This window comes from Ursus maritimus, unplaced genomic scaffold, assembly GCF_017311325.1.
Source record: "Ursus maritimus isolate PB19 unplaced genomic scaffold, ASM1731132v1 scaffold_29, whole genome shotgun sequence".
NCBI classification, from domain to species: Eukaryota; Metazoa; Chordata; class Mammalia; order Carnivora; family Ursidae; genus Ursus; species Ursus maritimus.
Window position 1 is genome coordinate 14,933,974 of NW_024425452.1, and position 24,721 is coordinate 14,958,694.

The 24,721-nt window shown below is 36.5% G+C and overlaps 1 protein-coding gene across 1 annotated transcript in view; it reads left to right on the top strand.

The window, feature by feature from the left end:
• Window positions 1-24,721, top strand: part of ZNF451 (zinc finger protein 451) — an 81,773-nt gene that overhangs the window by 25,658 nt on the left and 31,394 nt on the right. Inside the window, exons 4-7 of the mRNA XM_040643594.1 lie at window positions 7,926-8,051; window positions 12,512-12,623; window positions 15,955-16,105; window positions 17,359-17,485. Coding sequence (XP_040499528.1) covers window positions 7,926-8,051; window positions 12,512-12,623; window positions 15,955-16,105; window positions 17,359-17,485 — 516 coding nt within the window. The remainder of the gene's footprint in view (window positions 1-7,925; window positions 8,052-12,511; window positions 12,624-15,954; window positions 16,106-17,358; window positions 17,486-24,721) is intronic.

Sequence of the window (24,721 nt, forward strand, 5' to 3'; positions counted from 1 at the left end):
CATGTGTTCACTGGAGCAGCACTTGTAATTTCCTTCAAGAACTTATCCTGTGCATTCACAACTTAGCTGTTTGACGCAAGGGGCCTAGCTTCCAGCCTACCATGGTTTTCAATGTGCTTTTCACACTAAGCTTCATCATTTCTAGCATTTAAAGTGATAAATGTGCAACTCTTCCTTTCACCTGAATACTTAGAGGCCATTATCAGGTTTATTGCCCTAATTTCAATATTTATATCTCAGGAAATAGGCTTAAGAAAGGGGGAGTGAGACAAGGGAATGGCCAGTCAGTGGAGCTGTCAGAACACATACAACATTCATGCAGTCTTACATGGGTGCAGTTCATGGTACCCCAAAATAATTACAACACTAACATCAGAGATCACAGATTGCTATAACAAATATAATAATAATTAAAAAATTTGAAATATCTCAATTACCAAAATGTGACACAGGCATGAAGTGAGCAAATGCTGTTGGAAAAATCGTGCCATCAGATTTGCTGGATGCAGGGTTGCCATAGACCTTCAATTTGTAAAAAAGGCAGTATCTGCAAAGTGCAATAAAATGAGATGTGCCTGTACATGCTTAACTTTCATGGGTATGTGTACTTAGATTTAACCAGTATTCTTAATCTGACTGCCATTTCTGGGACAACCCAGATTTGCTTTGTACAACCCAAGTTTTAGACTTTAAAAAAATGTAAAGAATAGGGGCATCTGGGTGGCTCAATCAGTTAAGCATCTTGCCTTCGGCTCAGGTCATGATCTCAGGGTCCTGCGCTTGACACCCCATGTCAGGCTCCCTGCTCTGTGGGGAGTCTGCTTCTCCTTCACCCTCTCTGCCTCCCCTCCAGTTGTGCTCACACTCTCTGTCTCTCTTTCTCTCAGATAAATAAGTAAAATCTTTTTTTACAAATGTAAAAAATATACTGGAGGACATCAGAAATCATAACATCCAGGTTGAGCACAGACAGGATCATAGAGGCCATATTAGCCTGGCTTCTGAGGTTCTGAAACAGCTTTTCTTTCTGTAACCTGTGTGACCCTCATTTTGTAACCTTCCCACTCCTGATCATCCACAGATTTTTGTGTGTTAGACTGTTATTTTAACCGTATTATTTTTTTAAAATTTTTTTATTAAAACCAATTTATTTTTTTAAAAAAATTTTCATAGTTACTGAATTAGAATTTGCCTTTTAATGTTTTTTGACTTCACAGCCTTCTCCTTAATTCTGGGAAAATCCCACCCAACTTCCCCAATGGGAGGGGAGAGGTTATGGGAGAAAAACTTATGCAGGGAGTGATCTAAGAGAGAGGCAAACAGACTCTCCCCTCCCCAGTATATTTCTTAAGACTTTCCTGTCCTTCTCCCCAAAAGTAACTGAGTGGATAGCATTTTCTTGCATATCATTTGCTATCACTGTGGACTCAATAGTATTCTTTAATAGTATCCAATGTGGAAGTTAATCCAGGGTGACCATAGCTTGTGCTTCAAGAAGAATGACTGAAAATCCTATAGCTGCTAACATCTTATTCTTAACCATTCTTACATTGAGAACTAATTCCATTTCTAGCTTGAGAATTTAGAGTCTGAAAGTCTGACTTTAGAAAAGCTCTAAGGACCTAAATGCTTATTAATACCACAGCCTTTGGGGGAAGATTGGCAAATCTAACCTAAGAAGAATAGTCCTAGAATTTTGTGACTTCACATTAAATTACAGTTCAGTATTTTGACACGAATGGAATAGTGGAAAACTCCCAAACCTCAGACTGTGGTGTCCCCTTTTCATCTTAATTCTACAGGAAACATTTAAGACACTTTCAGCTAGCCTGAAATGAGTTCACTTTCTGCCCATATTCCTGACAAATAATACTATAGCTTTGGTTCTGCCATTGGATCAGTAACAAGGTGGCCTGCCGTGTTTTCCCCCTTGCCTTCTGATAAGTTAAAATTTGTTTCTGAAATTACTGATTCTTTGAATTACCTATTATACTTTTATGCAAAATAAGGCCTTCTGTGACCTAATAGGTAAAATCCCTAGTATGTATTTCAACATTCGTGATCTCTGTTTTTCCAGTGTGTATGTGTTCTCTCAGAACCACAGAAGTATATAATTTAGTAAGATCTAGAGGCTGTCCCTCATCTTGGATCACTAACAGTGGAAAACCAAGGGATTTGGCTTTCTGGAGAGAGTGTTCATAAATAACCCATTACTCGTGCCTGGCGTTAACCAGCAACCTTGATCCCCAAACCTAAGTTGTGATGGAAGAATAATCATATGAGTATCATCCCCTGCCTCATATAATTATTTCCCCCCATTTTAGGAAAAAATATTATTTTAAATACTTCATTTTTCTCATAAATGGTAGAGGTTTCAAAGTTGAAGTTCGTTCTTTCTCTAGCTCTACCATTCATTCCTTTTTATCTACTCCTAGCAGATTGTCTTTCTAATTATGTACTTTCCATATAGGTAGCCAGAGGGGGTTTTGTTTTGTTTTTGTTTTTAAGAAGAAAATAAAAACTTTCCCCGTGGAGGAAGAGAAGAAGGAAACCAAACTCAATTTTAAATGTCTTTTTGAATTCAGTATCAGAGCTGTCAGGTCTTTTGAGCCCTTCAGAGTCATGAAAGATAATAAATAGATCAAAATTAGTTGGGAATCACAGAAGTAACCGTTTTTTATTAACATAACCAGATAGTTAATTAAAAGATAACATAGACTACTGGTAGCTAAATATGAGGTAAATAATTTTAGCAAACAGTAATACTGACAGGTTTTGCTTATTTCACTGCCAAAGAGTAATGTTCTAGGGCTAATTTTAGGTTAATTTTAGAATGAAGTTGAAGAGATCTAAACAAATGTTTAAATGTTGATTAAAGGGCTAAATAATGTATCTTCCCAGTCTATGAGTATAGTTTGAAGGGAGTAAAGTTCATACTTAAGGGGCGCCTGGGTGGCTCAGTTGGTTAAGTATCTGCCTTTGGCTCAGGTCTTGATCTCAGGGTCCTGGGATCCAGCCCTACATCAGGCTCCCTGCTCAGCAGGGAGTCTGCTTCTCCCTCTGCCCCTCCCCACCATGTGCGCACGTCTACGCATGCTCTCTCTCTCTCTAATTAATAAATAAAATCTTTTAAATAAAAAGTTCATACTTAAATTTTGTGACAAGTGGATTACTAAAAATTTTTCTCATTGGATATATAATCTCTGTGTTTCAAACTTTAGTTTTCATTTAGTTTTGTGTCCAGAGTATATTTATAATTTATAACGTAAAGCAGAAAATCATTAATTGTGTTTTAAAGGAAACTTAAGGAAGAATAAATATTATGTCAAGTCTTCCTGAATGAGTATAACTTCAAAAGTATTTCAGAATGGTTATTTTGTGATGTCTTAGGAAAAAGTAAAATGATAGTTGGAACCATAAATTCAAGGGTAGCCCTTCCTGGATTAGGATTACTTTAATCCAAAACATGGCCACCTTCCTATCCCCAGAATATTCACATTATTGTGATCCAACAACATATTTTTATAGGTAACCCTAATTTATTTATTTATTTAAGATTTTTTATTTATTTGAGAGATGGTGAGCGAGAGAGAGAAAGAGAAAGCGTGTGCACAAGCTGGAGGAGGGGCAGAGGGAGAGGGAGAAGCAGGCCTCCCACTGAGCAGAGAGTCTGATGCTGGGCTGGATCCTAGGACCCTGGGATCATGACCTGAGCCGATGGCCGTCGCTTAACCAACCAAGCCACCGAGTCACCCCCCCCTTTTTTAAAGATTATTTATTTATTTGAGAGACAGAGAGTGAGCGAAAGAGAGAGGAGGTAAACCCTAATTTGTACCTTGTCTACCTCATGGGTTATTATGACCTTGGTTTACTTTGAAGCATGACTTTTGCTAGAGTTTAAAACCTAAAAAATGTATCTGTGTCAGGAAGACTAACATACTGTAGGCCCATGGTTAAATATTATTAACTTTCTTAAATTAGATTCTTTTAGGATCTACTCTAAATTTCCTTCTCAAGGTAGCACCTGCATTTGAAATATTTTTGTCTAACCAAAGAGTACATTTAATTTGCTTTTAAGACAGATAAATGTGCCTTTACTAAAGGATTGGAGCTCAGATAAATAGCTTTTTGTGACTCATTTCTAGTAAGCTGCATTGTCCTGTGACTTTTAAAAGAATATTTTGAAGTTAGGAAAATGTCATCTATTACACAAGGGTGTAGGCTGACCAAGTAGTCGGAATTTGAGTTGAAACCCAGAGTAATTCTGTGAGTATTCCTTATTGCAAAGATGTAGCCTCATACTGAAAATACCATTTTGGCCTTTTTAGATATACTCACTTCAGTGTAACTTTTGTGTACTTGGAAAATCACACCTGATGTTTGACATGGTTGATGCAATTCTGTCCCACTATAGATAAAATTTGGGTTGTACGTACATGCTGATTTGCCTAAAGAGTGACACTGTAGGTAGTAACCCAATCTTTCTAGTAGAAAAACTTTGAATAGACTATTGTTTAGTGAAGTTTTAGGTTTACAGCAAAACTGAGAGGAAGGTACAGAGATTTCCGGTATACCCCTTGCCCCTACACGTGCATAGCTTCCTTCATTATTAGCATCCCCCAACATAATGGTATGTTTAATATAATCAATGAGCCTACAGTGATACATCATTATTACCCTAAGTTCATAGTTTACATTAGGGTTCGCTATTGATGTGTTATACATTATGTGGGTTTGGACAAATTTATGATGACAGGTGTCCACTTTTTTTTTTTTTTTAAGATTTTATGTATTTGACAGAGCCCACAAGTAGGCAGGGCAGCAGGCAGAGGGAGAGGGAGAAACAGGCTCCCTGCTGAGTGGGGAGCCTGATGTGGGGTTCCATCCCAGGACCCTGGAATCATGACCTGAGTTGAAGGCAGGCACTTAACCGACTGAGCCACCCAGGCACCTAGGTGTCCACCTTTGTAGTGGACATATATCATACAGAATAATTTTACTGCCCTAAAAATCTTCTGTACTCTGCCACTCATCCCTTCCTCCCCCCAACTCTGGGTAATCAGTGTCTTTTTTATTGTCACCATAGTTTTGCCTTTTCCAGAATGTCATATAGTTGGAAGCACGCAATATGTGGACTTTTCGGATCGACTCCTTTCATTTAGTAATATGTATTTAAGTTTCCTCCATGTCTTTTCATAGCTTGATGGCTCATTTGTGGGGTGTGGGAGAGAAGAGCAGAGGGAGAGAGAATCTTAAGCAGGCTCCGTGCTGGGCACGGAGCCCAAGGCTGGGCTGGATCTCACAACCCTGAGATTATGACCTGAGCCAAAATCAAGAGTCGGATGCTTAACCAACTCAGCCACCCAAGGTACCTCTTGATGGCTCATTTCTTTTTAGCACTGAATAATATTCCGTCATCTGGATGTACCACAGTTTATCCATTCATCTACTAAAAAACATCTTGGTTGCTTCCAGGTTTTAGCCATTATGAATAAAGCTGCTATAAATATCTAATTACATAGGTTATTTCATCCCTAACTGCTATTTATTTGCATGTTGTTTTCTTAGAAAGATCATGCCATCTGTGAACAAAGAGGGTTTTATTTCTTCGTTGATTTGTGGTTTGGTGTCTGACATTGATGGGGGAAATTTCAGCCATTACTGTTTAAAATATTCTGTTCCTTTCTCTTTTCTGGTATTTTCATTATGCATATGTAACATTTTTTGTAACAGTTCCTAGATATTCCATTTTGTGTTTTTTCAGTCTTTGTTTTTTGTTTTGTTTTTCAGTTTTGGAAGCTTCTGTTGACATATCCTCAAGCACAGAGATTCTTTCCTCAGCAGTGTACAGTCTACTGATGGGGCTATCAAAAGCATTCTTCTTTTCTGTTATAGTGTTTTTGATCTCTAGTATTTCTTTTTGGTTCTTTCTTAGGATTTCCATCTCTTTTACTTACATAACATATCTGTTCTTTCATGTTGTCTACTTTTTCCATTAGAGCCCTTAGCACGTTAATCAGTTGTTTTGAATTCCTGATCTGATCATTCCAACATGCCTGCCATGTCTGCCTTTCTATGCTTGCTCTGACTCTTCAAACTGTGTTTTCTTGCCTTTTAGTATTCCTTCTAAGTTTTGGTTGAAAGGTAGACATGATGTATTAGGTAAAAGGGGCCTGTGGTATGGGGCACCTGGGTGGCTCAGTTGTAAGCATCTGCCTTCAGCTCAGGGCGTGATCTCAGAGTCCTGGGATCGAGCCCCACATTGGGCTCCTCGCTGGGAGCCTGCTTCTTCCTCTCCCACTCCCCTTGCTTGTGTTCCCTCTCTCGCTAGCTGTCTCTCTCTCTCTGTCAAATAAATAAACAAAATCTTTTTTAAGAAAGGTGGGGGGGGCTGTGGTAAATGGACCTTCATGAAGTAGTGGTAAGGTATGGGGAAGTGGTAGCACTCTGTAGTCCTGTGGTTAAGTCTCAGTCTTGTTGAGCTGATGCCCCTGGACTGTGACCTTCAGCATTGCTTCTCAATCCCTTGTTTTAAGTGGGAAGGATGGCTAGAGTGGCCTGGAATTGTGTATTTCCATTCTCCCAGGTTGCTTAGACTCTGATAAAATTCCTACAGGGTAGGTTCTGGTAAAATAGTTTATGTTGAGGGCAGACCTTGTTAAGAAGAACAGAATGCTCTGTCATTCTGCTTACTTTTCTTGGCCCCTTGCTGGAAGCATGAGGGGATTTTTCTCCAGTTTTTACTGTGAGAACCTGGTAGAACTCCAGGAGGAAAACTCACAAAAGTGTGAGGCTCTCCATGACTGGGTCATCCTGTGGTTTTTAACTCTTAGACTTGTCCCACTGAGCATCCAGCAATTTGTCACTTATAGTTCAGGTTTTTTACTCAATACTGGTTCCTGCTGAGGTTTCTACTCATGAATTTCTGCTCCATTAACTTGTGATTCTTTGTCTCTGCCCCTCTCTCTCTTTTTTGCACCGGTTTACACTGTAACCTCATTTTTCTTGTCTAAGAAGGAGATCTAAGAAGAGTTGTTGACTTTTTGGTTTGTTCAGCTTTTTACTTGATAGGATGGAGGAGCAACTTATAAGCTTCTTACATGGTGGACCAGAAACCGGAAGTTAGATCTATTTTTTTAAATCATTTTATCTTAAATAAATATTGTTTTGGCATTGCTGAAAAACCAGAACCAAGGATGTTTGTATTGTTAGACCTTTGGGGGGGACTAATGGCTTAATGGCATTACCTGATTGACTCAAAGCAAAGCAACACGAAACTCTTCAGTATCCAGATGATTATAAAGTAAATAAAAATGATAAATTGTCTTAGCAGTTAGTTTATCTAACTTTTTGAAAACCACAAATGCTGGTGAATAATTGGCTGACCTACAAAATACCACATAAAGTATAAAATACATAAAATACCTTCTTAGAAATTTGCTGACAGGGGCACCTGGGTAGCTCAGTCATTAAGCATCTCCCTTCGGCTCAGGTCATGATCCCAGGGTCCTGGGATCGAGCCCCGCATCGGGCTCCCTGCTCAGCGGGAAGCCTGCCTGCCTCTCCCTCTCCCATTCCCCCTGCTTGTGTTCCCTCTCTTGCTGTCTCTCTCTCTGTCAAGTAAATAAAATCTTTAAAAAAAAAAAAAAAGAAAAGAAACCGATTCTAAAAAAAAAAAAAAAAAAGAAATTTGCTGATGATAAAAGTAAATGGTTCTTGGGCACCTGGCTGGCTCAGTTGGAAGAGCACGTGACTCTTGATCTCAGGGTCATGATTTTGAGTCCCACATTGGGGGTAGAGTTGCTTAAATAAATAAATAAACTTAAAAAGGTAAATGGTTCTTTAGTACAATAACTAATTGAATTCATTATCCTAAAACTAATTTTGTTATTTAAAAGAAATGAAAATTGTTTTTTCAATTATAGGATAATGTTAAGCATAAAGACTATATTGACCATCAGAAGGATAAGGTTGCTTTAACTCTGGCTCGTCTAGCCCGCCATGTTGAAGTGGAGAAACAGCAGAAGGAAGAGAAGAATAGAGCATTCAGGGTATGTGGCTATTTTAATTGGTGTTTTACCATATCATGGAATTGTTTATAATAAAACTATAACAAATTTGTCATCAAAAAATATATAATTGAATCCAAGTTCAGCATGGATTCTAGAGCTCTCATCTTTAGTACTTCATGATAGCTTTTTATATCTCTGTCTTTAGTTTGTTAGATTCTGATCATATATGTATACAGGAGAAAAAATAGAATTGAGTGGACTTTATTTTGGGGAATTAAAAATCATGGGATTTCTTTATAGCAGGTGAACAATTCATAAAGGGCCAGATAGTAAATATTTTTGGTTTCTGGTTTCTATATCACAAGAGTAAAAAAGAGTTTATTGGTGCTTTTGTAGACATAAGCTGTTAAAAGGTTATCTTCTACTAAATAAAATCAGACCACTTTCTCAAACTTCAGCCTGCCCCTTCAGATTAAATCTGTTACTAAAAGGAAGAAATTTGAATCAGGTTTGTAGAAGAGCTATGTGGAAAATAAGTTTAATTTAGAATTTCTAATGATACAAATCTTTTTTTTTCTTCACTTGCTATAGAAGGCTCCAGATGAATTACTTAAAGAATCTCTCAGTACTGGGACACCTGGCTGGCTCAGTCAGTGGAGCATGTGACTCTTGACCTGGGTGGTCTTGAGTTTGAGCCCCTCATTGAGGGTAGAGTTTACATTAAAAAAAATTTTTTAATAAAATAAAAATAAAAAAAGATGGGGCGCCTGGGTGGCACAGAGGTTAAGCGTCTGCCTTCGGCTCAGGGTGTGATCCCGGCGTTATGGGATCGAGCCCCACATCAGGCTCCTCTGCTATGAGCCTGCTTCTTCCTCTCCCACTCCCCCTGCTTGTGTTCCCTCTCTCGATGGCTGTCTCTATCTCTGTTGAATAAATAAATAAAATCTTTAAAAAAAATAAAAATAAATAAAAATAAAAATAAAAAAAGAATTCCTCAATACTGATGGATGTTTATTAGGAGTAGAAAGTTGACAAGTTGGGTAAATAAAGCTTTATCCTAGAAGTTTAAAAATGGAAATTGAGGGGTGCCTGACTGGCTCGGTCAGTAGGACATGCCACTGTTGATCTTAAGGTCCTGAGTTCAAGCCCCATATTGGGTGTAAAGCTTACTTGGAAAAAAAAAATGGAAATTGAAATCATGGCTCTGCCAGTACCTGTTTGGACTTCAGCAGGTTACTTAGCTTTTATAGACTTGGGGCTTTAATCTGTAAAGGGGCAGAGTTGGAGATGATCTTCCAAGTTAAGCAGTATGATTTTTTTAATTTTAGCATCTGTGTTTTGATTCCTTCTCCATTGGCTATCATAGAGGAATTTATATATTTCTGTAGCCTCCATTTTAGTATCTCCTAATCTGGTATAGAATAAATTAATATTCTTTACATTTAGAAGTATATTTGTTTGGGGACTTTATAATGTAATACCAATTATAGTATTCTAGTTATGTATTTAAAATGCTTAATGCGAAAAATCAATTAATTAATTAAAATGTTCAGTGCATAGAGATATAAAAAACAGGATTATTTCTTTCCTGGCGGAAATACTATTCAATTTTAAGGAAGATTCTTTCCGAGAACTGTTAAGTGTATTGTTTATGGGGGAAATTTCTTTGAGGGAGGGACGATTTGCAGGCTGTCCTTGTCCACAGATTTCCTGAATGATGCTAGCTTCTTTTTCTAGGCAATGTTCCCACATAGTTAATAAAGCGTCTGTAATGAGTTCAGAATCTTACAGGCACTATGGTAACCGGGGCTTTTCTCAAGGGTGGTTTCAGCTTCCACCCATGTAAGTGTTCATTCGTTCTATTAAAGACTTTACCTCAGGATTCAGAAAGTTTTTTGAAATTCTGAAATTCTTGTTTAACCAATTATAAAGAATAAATTTATATCTAGATTTCATTCTTTTCTAAGGGGAAAACCAGTTAACACATATCTTAGTTCATTGCTTGCTGTCTGTTCATGATTTTTTAAAATTTGGTTTCCTGAATGGGTAACTTGTTTTTTAAAACTAGATGACAGAAAAGAAAAACAAAACAAACTACCCAGAAAGGAAGATATTGAAACTGAAATAAAAATGATTGTTGAGGAATTCTAGTAGCCGATAACTCTGACTAAAACTAGATAGTAGTAGAAAATATCTTCCAACTATTTTTAGGCCTTTATGAATTATTTGATGTATTACTATTAAGGTGAATTTTTAATCTTTTGTGACGGAGTGGTTTTAATGAAAGAAAGAAAATTCATTAAAATCTTCAGCGGATATGGGGCACCTGGCTGGCTCAGTCAGTAGAACGTGCGACTCTTGATCTCAGGGTCATGAGTTCAAGCCCCATGTTGGGTACAGAGCCTACTTAAAATTAAAACAAACAAACAACCACAAAAACCCTCTTCGGTGGATAAATCACTTTCAGAGATAATGTTGTGTTGACTAGTTGACCAGCTACCAGCTTTGCTTATTGATACTCCAGGAGTTAAGATGACTTGCAAGAAGGGATATAACCCTCAAGTTTGTGGAAGAAGCTTTGTAACAAAGGAAAAGGGTGGCTAATTTGGGGATGACTTCAGCCAATAAATGTTTTTGAGCATTGACTATGTATGGCCATAGAGTTCAAATTCTTTTGTAAAAAATGCCAGAGAACATTTTTAAAAACCTGTTTATTTTAAATTTTTGGCAGTTCTTTAAAATAAGTAGGCTATTAGCTGGCATTTAGTAGTATTTGACCTTAATTATATTAAAGAGTTTTTATTGTGATAGATTTTGTAAGGAACTTTGATAAGTGGTTTAACTTTGTACATTACAAAATGTCTTTAGAGTCTACCAGAGGCTTGTCATATTGCTTTCTTTGGATAAACCAGCTTTGTTCTCAAACATGTTATTTGGAACACTACTATAGGATGTGCTTTGAAAAAAAAAATATTTGATGATTTGTTGCGATACTGCATATTACATGCACATTAACACTTCAAGGCTTTGGAAGTCCTGCACTAAAGGAACTGCTTAAATTTTGTATTAAAACCCTTGTTTATATATTTAATTTGGTTATAGAGAATTTTTTTAATGTGTATAATGCTTCACGTTTTTGAGAATTAGTATTCTGTGGCTGTACTTTGAACAATGTCGTGTAGAAGATTTATTTCAGATTGAAATCTTGAATCTCCTGTTCCCCTCCTTACCATTTCTGATAGAAGACCGTGTTGCATTGCTAACTAGGCCATTCATTATTTTGGCCTGTATCTTGCAAATCTAGCATTTGTGACTGTGATTTCGTTTTAAGAACAAAATCTTGTTGAGATGCAATATGGTGTATTGGTTAAGTACATGGATTCTAGAGAGTCTAAATCCTGGCATTGTTATTTACATTAGGCAATTTATTTGACCCTTCTGTACCTCAGTTTTCCCATCCTAAAATGAAGACAATAATGGTACCTTTTTCACAGAGTTATTGTGAAAATGGACTCTAAAATGCTTTTAGAATCATGTCTGGCATGTGGTAAGTGGTTAATAAGTATTAAGTGTTAGATATAGCATGGTTAGAGATTATGCAAATAGATTTATAAATAATATATAGAAGGACTTAGAGATTTCAGCAGTCTAAAGCATAAGTCTAGTTTCATGGTTGGCACTGGCCTACTGCCTATTTTGGTAAATAAAATTTTATTGGAATATAGCAGTGCCCATTTGTTTACATGTTATCTGTGGCAGCTTTCATACAGAGTTGAGTAGTTGCAGTAGAGTTGAGCTGCAAAACCTAAAATATTTACTATCTGGCCCTTTATGAAAAAAGTTTGCCAACCCTAGGTCTAGATGGTGATAAATGCTTTATACTGGCACATGCTAAGTACTAATGAAATCTGCTCTTGTTAATACTGTTCACTGAACAAATATTTAATAGGCTTTTGTATACTTCAGACTGTATGTGGAAACTTTGAAAAGAATGTGTAAAAGTTTAAAAATGAAAATAATCATTCATATTTCCATTCCCAGAGATAGTCATTGACATTTTATATATTTTCAGCCTTTGCTCCCCCTCTGCAGATACAGTTACATATAGCTTGAAATTAATCTTTATTTATATTTGGCCTCATTTGTTTAATACTATTTGGTGACCTACTTGATGTAAAAAATATATTTCTGCTTCATTGAAAGTTTGGTTAGTGTTTCTAATTGACTTTCATGAATGTATATACCATAATTAAACGGGACCCTGTTGTTGGAGATGTAGGTTATAGTGAACTTTGTGCAAATACAGATGACATTAGGATCAAGATTTCAGAGCATGAGCCTTTGTTTTGACTTATCTATTTGTGGTAGATATCTAGATGTGGAGTTACAGGGATAAAGGATAATCAGTATTTTCTGATCACTGATGTGTTAAAATCCTTTTCTCAAGGACACCAGGTTAGTAATCATAGGTTAATTGATTTTCTTCTTAATACCTTCAGGAAAAAGTCGATTTTCAGCATGCTCATGGGTTACAAGAATTGGAATTTATTCGAGGACATTCTGATACAGAAGCAGCAAGACTGTGTGTGGACCAGTGGCTAAAAATGCCAGGTACTCTTTAGAGATGGGTGTGGAACACTGAGGTTACTGAGCTTCCCTAAAGCCTTAAGGGGTTATATCTGTACTATTCAGTTGCTAATAAGTATATAAAGTATTGAAATTTAGTTTCAGTGATACTTAATAATGGCCTACTTTATCAGTTGTCTTCCAACATTGACAAAAGTATATTTTGAATGTAATAGGTCATCCTTGACCTCATTAAAGATTGCTCATTTATTTACTCCTTTATTTCATGGTTATTACATGAAATAGTGCATGTGTCTATGGGAGGGGTTTTAATAGGTTATTTGAGGTCAGGAAAACTTCTCTAATGAAATGCATTTTAAGCTGAGATCTAAAGGGTTAGTGTTTACTTATTCATTCATCAGTATAGAGTGTGTAGATATTTCATAAGGGCATGTCCACGTGGGAGGTGTCTAAAGTATTGGGTAGCTTTTTCACTAACTGCAGACCTGAGATCTCTGAAAGAGTCACTGTGGAACATTTTACCCCCACCAGATAATTTGGTGGATTTTTTTTTTTTTTTTTTTTTTTGGTGGAATTTTTAAGAGCCAGTAGGACACTCCCATCATGGCAACTTCTCTAGCTTGTCTTGTAGAAGAAACACTGAGCGTTTGAAAGGCTTGGGATATCCACAGAAACCTTAGCTGTGGATTTAATCCAGCAGAACATTTAATTGCAGAAAATAATTAGAAATATCTGTGCATATATCTTGTTGTTCTAAAGCTAGTTTTCAGGGGCTCCTGGATGGCTCAGTAGGTTAAATGTCTGACTCTTGATTTCGGTTCAGGTCGTGGTCGTGGGGTCCTGGGATCAAGCTCCGCATCAGGCTCCATGCTCAGTGGGAAGTCTACTTGAGGATTCTCTCTCCCTCTGCCCCTCCCCCCACTCCCATTTTCTCTTTCTCTCAAATGAATAAGTAAATCTTTAAAAATAAATAAAGTTTTCAGAGTTTTAAATCAAATTACCACTGACAAGATAATTCCAAAGTTCTCTGACACAGTTTTACCCCTGTTATGTTGGATTAATAGGTTTGTATGTCTGTCTCTTCTATCAGACTACATACTCTGTGGGTACAGAGACCAAGGTTTATTAATCCTTTTTTGTGTGTCTAGGAAGAGTGCTCAGAGATACTCAATAAATGTTGTTTGAATATTACCCAAGGTAGGCTATAAACATTTGCGTACGACCACAGTAAAGAAGCCTAGAACTTGGGTTCCAAATGTGGCTGACATTCAACTAAACGAAAGAATTGTTTGGCATTCGAGACCTACTTTAGCAAAAGATACTTAGAAATTGTGGTAAATGGTTTTGCCTATTTGAGTGTTCTTGTTAAGGTTTATATTTTTAAAATAAAATCCCTCTTGAGATGCCTTCTCTTTTCGGTAGAAGTTAATGACTTAATTCAGCTGCATCAGAATCACCTGAGAGCTTTTAAATATATACCTGAGCCTGATCTTCAGAGATAATTCTAGGGTATCTATAGTTTTGGGAAGATTCCTAGGTAATGGTTTGTTTTTGTTTTTGTTTTTTTAAGATTAATTATTTGTCTGAGAGAGAGCGAGAGAGAGCACAAGCAGGGGGAGCAGCAGGCAGAGGAAGAAGCAGGCTCCCCACTGAGCAGGGAGCCCGATGTGGGACTTGATCCCATGACCCTTGTGATCATGACCTGAGCTGAAGGTAGACGCTTTACTGACTGAGCCACCCAGGCACCCCCTTAGGTAATTTTGATAGGAAAATGGAGTAGAACTATAAAGCTTTATGATCTCTAAGACCTTTTCTAAAAATAGTTTATCTCATGCGAATCTAACACCTTCAAACCCTGTCTAGACCCTTTAGGTCTGATCCCTGGCCCTCAGATTTGCAGAATATTTTAATTCACTGTAAGATGAATTCATGAGCATCTGTTTATGATTTGTCTGGTCAAGTTGGAACAAATGACTCATTTAGCGGTGTCTTTATGGGTTTTTTTTTTTTTTAAGATTTTATTTATTTGAGAAAGAGGGAAAGAGCACAGAAGGAGAGGGAGACGGAGAAGCAGACTCCCGGCTGAGCAGAGAGCCCCCATGTAGGGCTCAATCCTAGGACTCTGAGAGCATGACCTGAGCCGAAGGCAGGTGCTTAACCAACTGAGCCACCCAGGCACCCCTGTCTTTATGATTCTTGAAAACTTGGTATTTTGTTTATCTTCAGGACACACCTGATTCATTGGTGGCTGATAAGCTTGAGCCTGGAGTTGAGGTCTTTAGTTATGCTCTTTTTAATGTGATTGTTTTATTTTTTTTGCTTGCCCCCCTACAACACCACTATAAAACTGAAGTTTAGGATCTATTGCTAGAACAGCTGCTTTAGCATTGGGCTATATTTGGTATGGTGCTATTCCATAAATTAACTTTAGAGAGTGCTGAGATATTTGAATAGGGTATAGTTGGGGAAACACAGATGAGTCATTGTTCTCTTTAATTATAAAAAGTGAGGTTCTACTTCTAAGTAGCATTAAGGGACTTGTTTAATCTATTCTAAAGTATCCGGCTATTGTAATTCAGCTCTTTGATTACAAGTACTTTATAATTACTCTACTGAAATTCATCTTTTATAGACCTTTATAGTTAGGCCAGTTTGCATACATTTGAATACTTAGTAACTTAAAAACAGTGCTCTCTGCACTATTTAAGGAAAAGAGCTATTTAAACTTCTGACTGAACCACCCAGGCATCCCATCCCATCACCTACTTAGAAAAAAAGAAAGGGGCTCCTGGCTGGCTCAGTAGGTAGAGCATGCAACTCTTTTTTTTTTTTTTTTTTAGAGCATGCAACTCTTGATCTCTGGGTTGTGAGTTTGAGCCCCATGTAGGGTGTAGAGATTACTTTAAAACTAAAATCTTTCAGGGGCACCTGGGTGGCTCATTCAGTGAAGCGTCTGACTCTTGATTTCAGCTCAGGTCATGATCTCAGGGTCGCAAGATCAAGCCCTGCATCGGCTTCCACACTGGCCATGAAGTCTGCTTAAGATTCTGTCTCCCAGTCTCCCTCCAACCACTCGCTTCCCTTCCCGCTCCTGCCCCCACAGCTCAATGTAACGCTCCTCTCTCTCTCTCTCCCCCCCCTCAAAAAAAAAAAAAAACTTAAAAAATGTTAACAGCTTTAGTTTACTTGTCCCCAAATACCCGTTTATTTTTAGGTGATTTTATAAGAAAGACAGTAAATATTTAATTATAATTAGGATCACCCAGTTGATGCTGTATCATAATTTTTATTTTTTTGTCATAATTTGATCACCAGTCCAAGTAGGAACGTAAGAATTTGTATTCCAATGATACAGGACTCAAAACAGGAACAATTAATTCTGGAACAAAAAGTTCATTCCGAAGAGGAGGCCAAATGCGGGTGTCTGGAAAACCAATTTTATGTCCCATAATGCACTGTAACAAGGAATTTGATAATGGGCACCTTCTCTTAGGACATTTGAAAAGGTGAGTATGATAAAGTAGTAGATGCTGAAGAGCGAGTGAGTTACAAAGTGATTGCATAAAATGAAAGCGTGATATACCTGTGCCATTGTGATCATAGCTTTATATTCCAAACTCAAATTGTTTTGTGCTTTTATGATATAGTTATTTTAAATTTACATTTCTTAGGTTTCCTACAACGCTTTAAGTCAGATTTTTTTCTAGTGATATTCTATCTTTCAAGGCATGTAGCCTTTAAGTATGTATTTATTCTTAATATGTCTCATACAATTCTGAACAGATTTTTACACTGATATGCAGTTGAATCAGTTTTAGAGAAATCCAGCCCATAAATACAAATTTCAAGAGGAGCAAAGCACTTAGAGATATTTGGTCTAGCCTAAAGAAAGCTAATATGGTATTACAAAACAAATGTTAAAGGCAAACCAAATGTAGCAAAATTCATAATAAATATTCAATTTATGAAACCCACCTTATTAATTTACTGAATTTTTGAATAGTAGAGCTTGAGAAAGTAAATATCAAGGGAAGGCAATATTAAAGGCATTAAACATTCTTACCTTCATAGTTTCTCCTTCTGATAGTTTAAAGATGGGAGTCGAGAGTTTGGGGGCTCTTAACCATGATCATTTCCAGGTATCTCACCCTACTTATGCATTAACCTATCTGTAAAGGCTTCTAGAAGGAGTGTCAGCATTCTACAAATAACTGGGTAGCATAGTGTATCTAAAATATTTTTAGAAGTCTTCAATTGTAAAATGGCACATACTTACTAAATGATTAAAATGAACATTAAAAGGATTAAAAGCCATTTTTAAGAAACAGGTGTGTGCCAGAAATCTTGACATGAGATTATTATTCCATTGGTTCGTTCACAGCTATTTGTGAATTTTGTGGTAAATAAGGCAAAAAAGATGATGGCTATATAATTTTCAAACTGGAATTTCACCATTTTATTGAAAATTGGGTACATTTTATTTATTTCATCCATTTTATTGGATCGTGGGTACTTTTATGAAAGCTTGAGCTAACTATTGATTACTCTTTGAAGGGATTATAAGGCATCAGGGAGCCATTTGATATTTCTTGAAGGTGAAGAACATTATTTGATATTTCAGTAGAAGAGTATAAATTTCTGAGTGTGTGTGTGTGTTTGTGTGTGTGTAAACAAATGAACAATGCTTAACAAATGAAGCAACATAGTGTGGTTCCTAAAATACGGACTTTTCTAACGTTACCTCTCTTTTGCTGAGTAGGTTCGATCACTCTCCATGTGATCCAACAATTACACTACATGGACCATTCATCAGTTCCTTTGCTTGTGTAGTATGTTACAAAAATTTTGTTACTCAACAGCAATATAGGGATCACCTTTTTGCTAAGGTAAGAAGAGCATGTCCTAAGTTAAGAATAGGTATTTTTTTTCTGGAGAACCATGGAATTTGATATAGGTGTTTTCTTGCTGCTTTTAATCACCTATAATCACCAATCACAATGATACACATAAGGATCAAAATAGTGATTGTTTATGGAGAATAAAATGATTTGGAACATTAAATTTTTGTGGGCAAGTAAACTCGATTACTGAAAGCCACCTAAAGATTATCATAGAAACCCTTCCCTTGATGGAGCTGCTCTGCAGAGTTAACCTTGTTCGAGATGCTCATCATGAGAACTAGAACCTTGATCTTAAGTCCACTGCCTTTCACTGCCTGTTGAAATGTTGGAGCCATGTAGTAAATAATAATTCCTTTATTAATGGCAGTATTAAGAAATCTAGTATTTGAAAGGCTGTTTTATGTAATGCTCATTAAGCGTTAAATCTCAAGGGATACAAGTTGATTCATGGCATATGCAAATCTGTATAATATACAGTTCTGTAATAACTGTTTACCATATTTGAAATTATGTATCTTTAATGACTTACTAACATTACAGAATGTTAATTGTACAATATGTTCACTGTGGAAAAGTGGGGTTTTTTTTAAGTTTTTATTTTAATCACTCGGTGCTCATTGTAACAAGTCCACTCTTTAATCCTCATCACCTATTTCACCCATCTCCATACCCACCTCCCCTCTGCTAACCATCAGTTTGTTCTCTATTGGTTCCGCACTCTTTTTTCCTGTGTTCATTTGTTTCTTAAATTCCACATATGAGTGAAATCATATAGTATTTGTCTTTCTCTGACTTATTTCGCTTAGCATTATACTCTGGCTCCATCCATGTCATTGCAGATGGCAAGATATCATCCTTTCTGATGGCTGAGTAATATTCCATTGTGTGTGTGTGTGTGTGTGTGTGTGTGTGTGTGTGTGTGTATAATATATATATGCACACCACATCTTCTTTATTCATCAATCAGTGGATGCTTGGGCTCTTACAATAATGCTGCTATAAATATAGGGTGCAGTATCCCTTTGAATTAGTGTTTTTGTATTCTTTGGGTAAATACCCAGTAGTGTAGTACTAGGTCGTGGTGTAGTTCTATTTTTAACTTTTTGAGGACCCTCCATGCTGTTTTCCACAGTGGCTGCACCAGTTTGCATTTCTACCAGTAGTACACAAGGGTTCCTTTTTCCCCACATTCTCTCCAATACTTGTTTCTTTCGTTTTTTATTTTAGCCATTCTGACAGATGTAAGGTGATACCTCATTGTAGTTTTGATTTGCATTTCCCTGATGGATGAGTGATGTAGGGTATCTTTTCATGTGTCTGTTGGCCATCTGGATGTCTTCTTTGGAGAAATGTCTTTTCATGTTTTCTGCCCATTTTTTAATTGGATGATTTGTTTTTTAGCCACTGAGTTGTATAAGTTCTTTATATGTTTTGAATACTAACCCTTTATCAGATATGTCCTTTGCAAATATCTTCTCCCATGTAGTAGGTTGCCTTTTAGTTTTGTTGATTGTTTCCTTCGCTGTGCAGAAACTTTATTTTGATGAAGTCCCACTAGTTTATTTCTGCTTTTATTTCCATTGCCTTAGGAGACACATCTAGAAAAATGTTGCTATGGCCAATGTCAGAGAGATTACTGCCTGTGCTCTCTTCAAGAATTTTTGTTTCAGGTCTCACATTTAGGTCTTTAATCCATTTTGAATTTATTTGTGTATATGGTGAAAGAAAGTGGTCCAGTTTCATTCTTTTGCATGTAGCTATCCAGTTTTCCCAACATCATTTGTTGAAGAAACTGCCTTTTTCCCACTGGATATTCATTTCTCCTTTGTTGAAGGCCATATAATTGTGGGTTTATTTCTGGGTTTTCTATTCTATTCCATTGATCAATATGTCTGGTTTTATGCCAATACCATACTGTTTTGATTACTCCACCTTTGTAATATAACTTGGAGTCTGGAATTGTGATGCCTCCAGTTTTGTTTTTCAAGATTGCTTTGACTATTCAGAGTCATTTGTGGTTCCATACAAATTTTGGGATTGTTTTTTTCTAGTTCTGTGAGAAATGCTGTTGTTATTTTGATAGGAATTGCATTAAATTTGTAGATTCCTGTGGATAGTATAGATATTTTAATAATTTTTGTTCTTCTAGCCCATGAGCATGTAATGTCTTTTCATTTCTTTATATCATCTTGAATTTCTTTCATCAGTGTTTTATAGTTTTCAGAGTACAGTTCTTTCAACTCTTTGGTTAAGTTTATTCCTAGGCATTTTATTGGTTTTGGTGCAGTTGGTTCAATATTTGCAAAACAATCAACATATCAGTAAGAGAAAGTACAAAAAACATGATCATTTCAGTAGATGTAGAAAAAGCATTTGAGAGTACAACATCCATTCATGCTAAAAACCCTCAACAATGTAGGTCTAGAGGGAGTATAACCTCAACATAATAAGGGCCATATATGAGGAACCCAGAGCTAACGCCATATTCAGTGGTGAAAAACGGAGAGCTTTTCCCCTAAGGTCAGGAACAAGACAAGAACGTCCACTCTGACCACTTTTATTCAGCATAAGTATTGGAAGTATTGGAAGTCCTAGCCACAGCAATTAGGTGGCAACAACAACAGAAATAAATAAAAAGGATCCAAATTGGTAAGGAAGAAATAAAACTTTCACTATTTGCAGATCACATGATACTTTAATATAGAAAACCCTAAAGACTACCAAAAACTGCTAGAACTGATAAATGAATTCAGTAAAGTAACAAGATACAAAATCAATGTAAAGAGGTCTGTTGCATTTCTATACACTAAAAATGAAGCAGCAGAAAATAAAATTAAGAAAACAGTGTTTTTTAAATTTTATAAATATATAAATATTTTTATATAAGATAAAGTGAATTTTTATATAAGAAAAACTGTGTTGTAAACAGGAACACTTAAATATTTGTTAATGCATAAATTTTAAATCCATGAATAACATTCTACTGTATGAATATATTATAGTTCATTTAATTTCCTATTAGATGTATAAATTGTTTTAATTTTTCTATTATTAAAAGAAATACCACTTTAAATAATATCTTGGTAGCTAAAAACCTGTAATAAATCACAGCTGTGAGTACAGCTATATGCTGGGTGCAGTGAATCTTAGCAAACCATCAAACCTGGAGTCTTGGAGACTCCCAGCACACGTGGTAACCTTGATATTGGCAAGCGGTTACTGTTGTAGGACAGTGATATGATGAAAATAATGCTTTATATACCTTTAGAGCTAGAAGGACTCTTAATTCTACAACCAATTACTCACCTTTTTCAGGGACACCAAAGAGACCAAGTGGTATTAGAATGGTAGCAGTGTTCAGGTGGATTCATAGGTATAGAAAGATGGCCAGTTTAGGTGACTTTTGTAGTAATTTAACTTTGAAATGAAAAAAGGCTTTGCTTAGGTAATGGCATTTAGAATAAAGACCTTAAAGTGAAGCTAAAAGAAATGACAGGGCTTTCTTTTGTTGTGGCAAAGGTTTGAGAAAAGAAAAGAAAAAAGATACAAGAGGACTGCATTATGTAATTTTTTTTGGTATTTTCAGGTGGTCACTAATATTTTGCATTTTTCAAAACTAGAGTCTTTTTAGGGCATGTTTTCCTATTTAGGCCATAAGTGTTTTGTTTATTCGAAAGAGCACATTTATCTTTTTTTCTTCAGTAAATCTGAATAGGTATTTTTACCTTAAAATTAATTCTCTCATTTGTGTTTTCCCAAATTTCATTAATTTGTTTCTTTTTTTTCTGGGAATCACTCATTTCATGCTGTTTTACCTTGTCTCCAGAAAGTAAATTTATGATGTTTAGCCTTCTGGGAAGGATTATGGTAAAATAGAACAAAGGCTTTTATGTCAGATGTGGATTCTACTGTCACTTTTATTAGCTGTATGTACTCGGGAAGTTACTGAACATCTGTGAGCTTTATTCTTCGTCTCCAAAATGGAATTGTTATATGTACATGCAAGATTGATGAAAGCATAATACTGTATAAAGCACTTAGGACCTAACATAGCTCTCACTAAATTCTCCTTATTACATATTCTTTAGAGAGTCCATCACAAGAACTCTAAAGGAAAGTGGTATGCATTAGATTATAATTGCCTGTCTTAAATCAGCCAGAAGAGGTCACTAGATTATATACCTTTGAATTCTATTTTGTAAGGCTGGCATTCTTCAATGAAAGACTGCAATGATCAATCACAATTTGCATTTTTGCCTTGCTTCCCTCTTCTTTCCCTTTCATCTCCAATTTCTTCTGTCTGAGCCAGTGCTGCTTAAACTTTACACACTAATCACTTCGGTAATCTTGTTAAGATCTAAGTTCTTTTTTTTTTTTTTTTTAAGATTTTATTTATTTATTGGACAGAGAGAAACACAGCGAGAGAGGGAACACCAGCAGGGGGAAGGGGAGAGGGAGAAGCAAGCTTCCTGCTNNNAGCAGGGATCCCGATGTGGGGCTTGATCCCAGAGCGCTGGGATCATGACCTGAGCCAAAGGCAAATGCTTAACGACTGAGCCACCCAGGTGCCCCAAGATATAAGTTCTTATACTGGATCTGAGGTGGGGCCTTAGATTGAAGATTCCTAACAAGCTCGTAGTTGATGCCAGTGCTGCTGGCCCTTAGGTCACGCTTTGAGTAACAAGCATCTAGTTGGTTTTGACATTAAAGCCATTAGTGGGTATATCACTAGATAGCTTCCTGCTCTTCTCCCTTTTTGGTGGTGGTGGAGGTGTGGAGGTGGTGGTGGAAGTGTGGAAGTGGTGGAGAACATATAGTAAGCTCCAATGTGCCTCAGTGTCACTTGTGGGTCAATAGGTACAACCACTCTTTCTCGTTCTGTTCCTAGGGCTATTCTATCATTGAAAGTGATTTTTCCCTCTTGTTAGCACATCCTCCCTACCCTAGGCAATCTGTAAACTACTTTCTGTCTCTATGGTTTTGCCTTTTTTGGACATTTCATATAAATGGAATCCTATAATATGTGGCCTTTTGTGACAAGATTCTTTCATTTACCATAATTTTGTCAAGGTTCATCCATGTTGTTGTTGTTTTTTAAAATATTTTATTTATTTATTTGAGGGAGAGTGAGAGAGAGTGAGAGCATGAGCAGGGGGAAGAGCAGAGGAGAAGCGGACTCCCCACTGAACAGGGAGCCTGAGGTGGGGCTCGATCCCAGAACCCTAAGATCATGACCTGAGCTGAAGGCAGATGCTTAACCAACTGAGCCACCCAGGTGCCCCAAGGTTCATCCATGTTGTAGCATATATCAGTACTTCATTCCTTTTTATTGTCAAGTAGTGGCCCACTGTTTGGAAATATGCCACTTTTTGTTTATCAGTTCATCAGTTGGTAGATACTTGGGTTATTTCTACTTTTGGGCTATTGTGAATAATGCTGCTAAAAATAAATGTACAAGGGGCATTTAGCCTTCCTAGTGGGTATGAGTTCATATCTTATTGTGGTTTAACTTTTTTTACATATACAAATGTGTATAGTGTATTTTATTTTAATGTAATCAGAAATATAATGGTAGAAAGGAATTGAGTACTTTAACTTATGAGACATCCTATTTCCCCTTCCTTCCCCTAGTTTGTACAAGGAAATATGCTATACTTTTGCAATAGGTATATTTCAATAAAATTTTATGTAGAATCACATTCTTGTTCTATTGAGCAAACACTTTAAACAGGCTTTATATTGAATCCATTTATGACTCACAATTGAACTAAAAATTATTTTGTTAGTGTTCTTCAAGTAAGGGACATTTGTATAAATTTTAGTGCTTTCATTTAGAACATTCTCATTGGAATGCAGAGTATCTTCTTGGATGTTGTCTTCTGTGTGATACAACATTAAAACAGGGTGGAGAGTAGTGGAAGGAGCATAAAATTTATAACCAACATATAAGGGTATGTTTGGCTGGTAGTTTTATCTCTTCTCAGGGTACTTACTTGATTGGAAGGAAACCAAATTTTAGTTTTTTCATTTGTAAATAATGAAAACAGTACTTCATGGGATGATTAGATTTTGAACCCTAATGTGATACTTCACATGTGCTCAATATAAATGTAAATTTCTTATTCCTTCTGTTGCATCTCATAAGCACTACATATAGTTTTTTTTTTTTTCTTTAAGATTTATTTGTCAGAGAGAGGGCACAAGTAGGGGGAGCAGCAGGCAGAGGGAGAAACAGGCTGCCTGCTGAGCAAGGAGCCTGATGCGAGGCTCCATCCCAGGACCCTGGGATTGTGACCTGAGCCTAGGGCAGACGCTTAACCTACTGAGCCACCAGGCGTCCCACATACACTATTTCCATATCCCTAATGTTAATGATAACAAATTTAAGAAGACTCACTGCAACTTTTAAGGCTATTATTCTAAAGACCATTAACAAGATGTTAAATTATATTTATACATAAGCACACATACATATACATATAAATATACACTTAAATATTTTCAGTTTTGGGGCACCTCGTTGACTCAGTCAGTAGAGCATATGACTCTTGATCTTGGGGTCATGAATTCGAGCCCCGCATTGAGGGTAGAGTTTACTTTAAGAAGTATTTTTTTAAAATATTTTAGTTTTGAGATAGAGGAGCCTCTTAACCAAGGTTGGACGCTTTTCTAGACAGTAGAAAAGACATACCTGTTTGACTACATCAAAATTTTTTAATGACCACATACAAAATCAATAGATGTTTGAAAAATATTTGCAAAATGGAGCATGGCACAGTTAGTTTTGATAATGAAGAAAAGATACAAGTTGACCAGATGAGGAGAAAACAAAAACAATTGAAACATCAGGCAGAAGAATATGAATAAGCAATCCACAGAATATGGGACATCCACAGAATTATATGAATTAAGTGCTCAAACTCACTAGTAGGCAATAAAAATTAAAGTAACAATGAGTATCACAATATCTGTCAGACTGCAAAAATGAAAAAACGATCTATAGTAGCTATTGTGCCAGGTTCACTCAATGCTAGGGAATATGTAAATTGATAGAGCCTTTTTGAAAAACAGTCATACAGTATCCTTTAATATTCAAGTACTAAATAAACCTTTTAACCCAATAGGGCCACTCCGAATAATGAGAAAAACACACCTATAACTAAGGATATGTATTTAAGGATGGTTATAATACCATTGTTTATAGTAGCAAGGGGAGAAAAG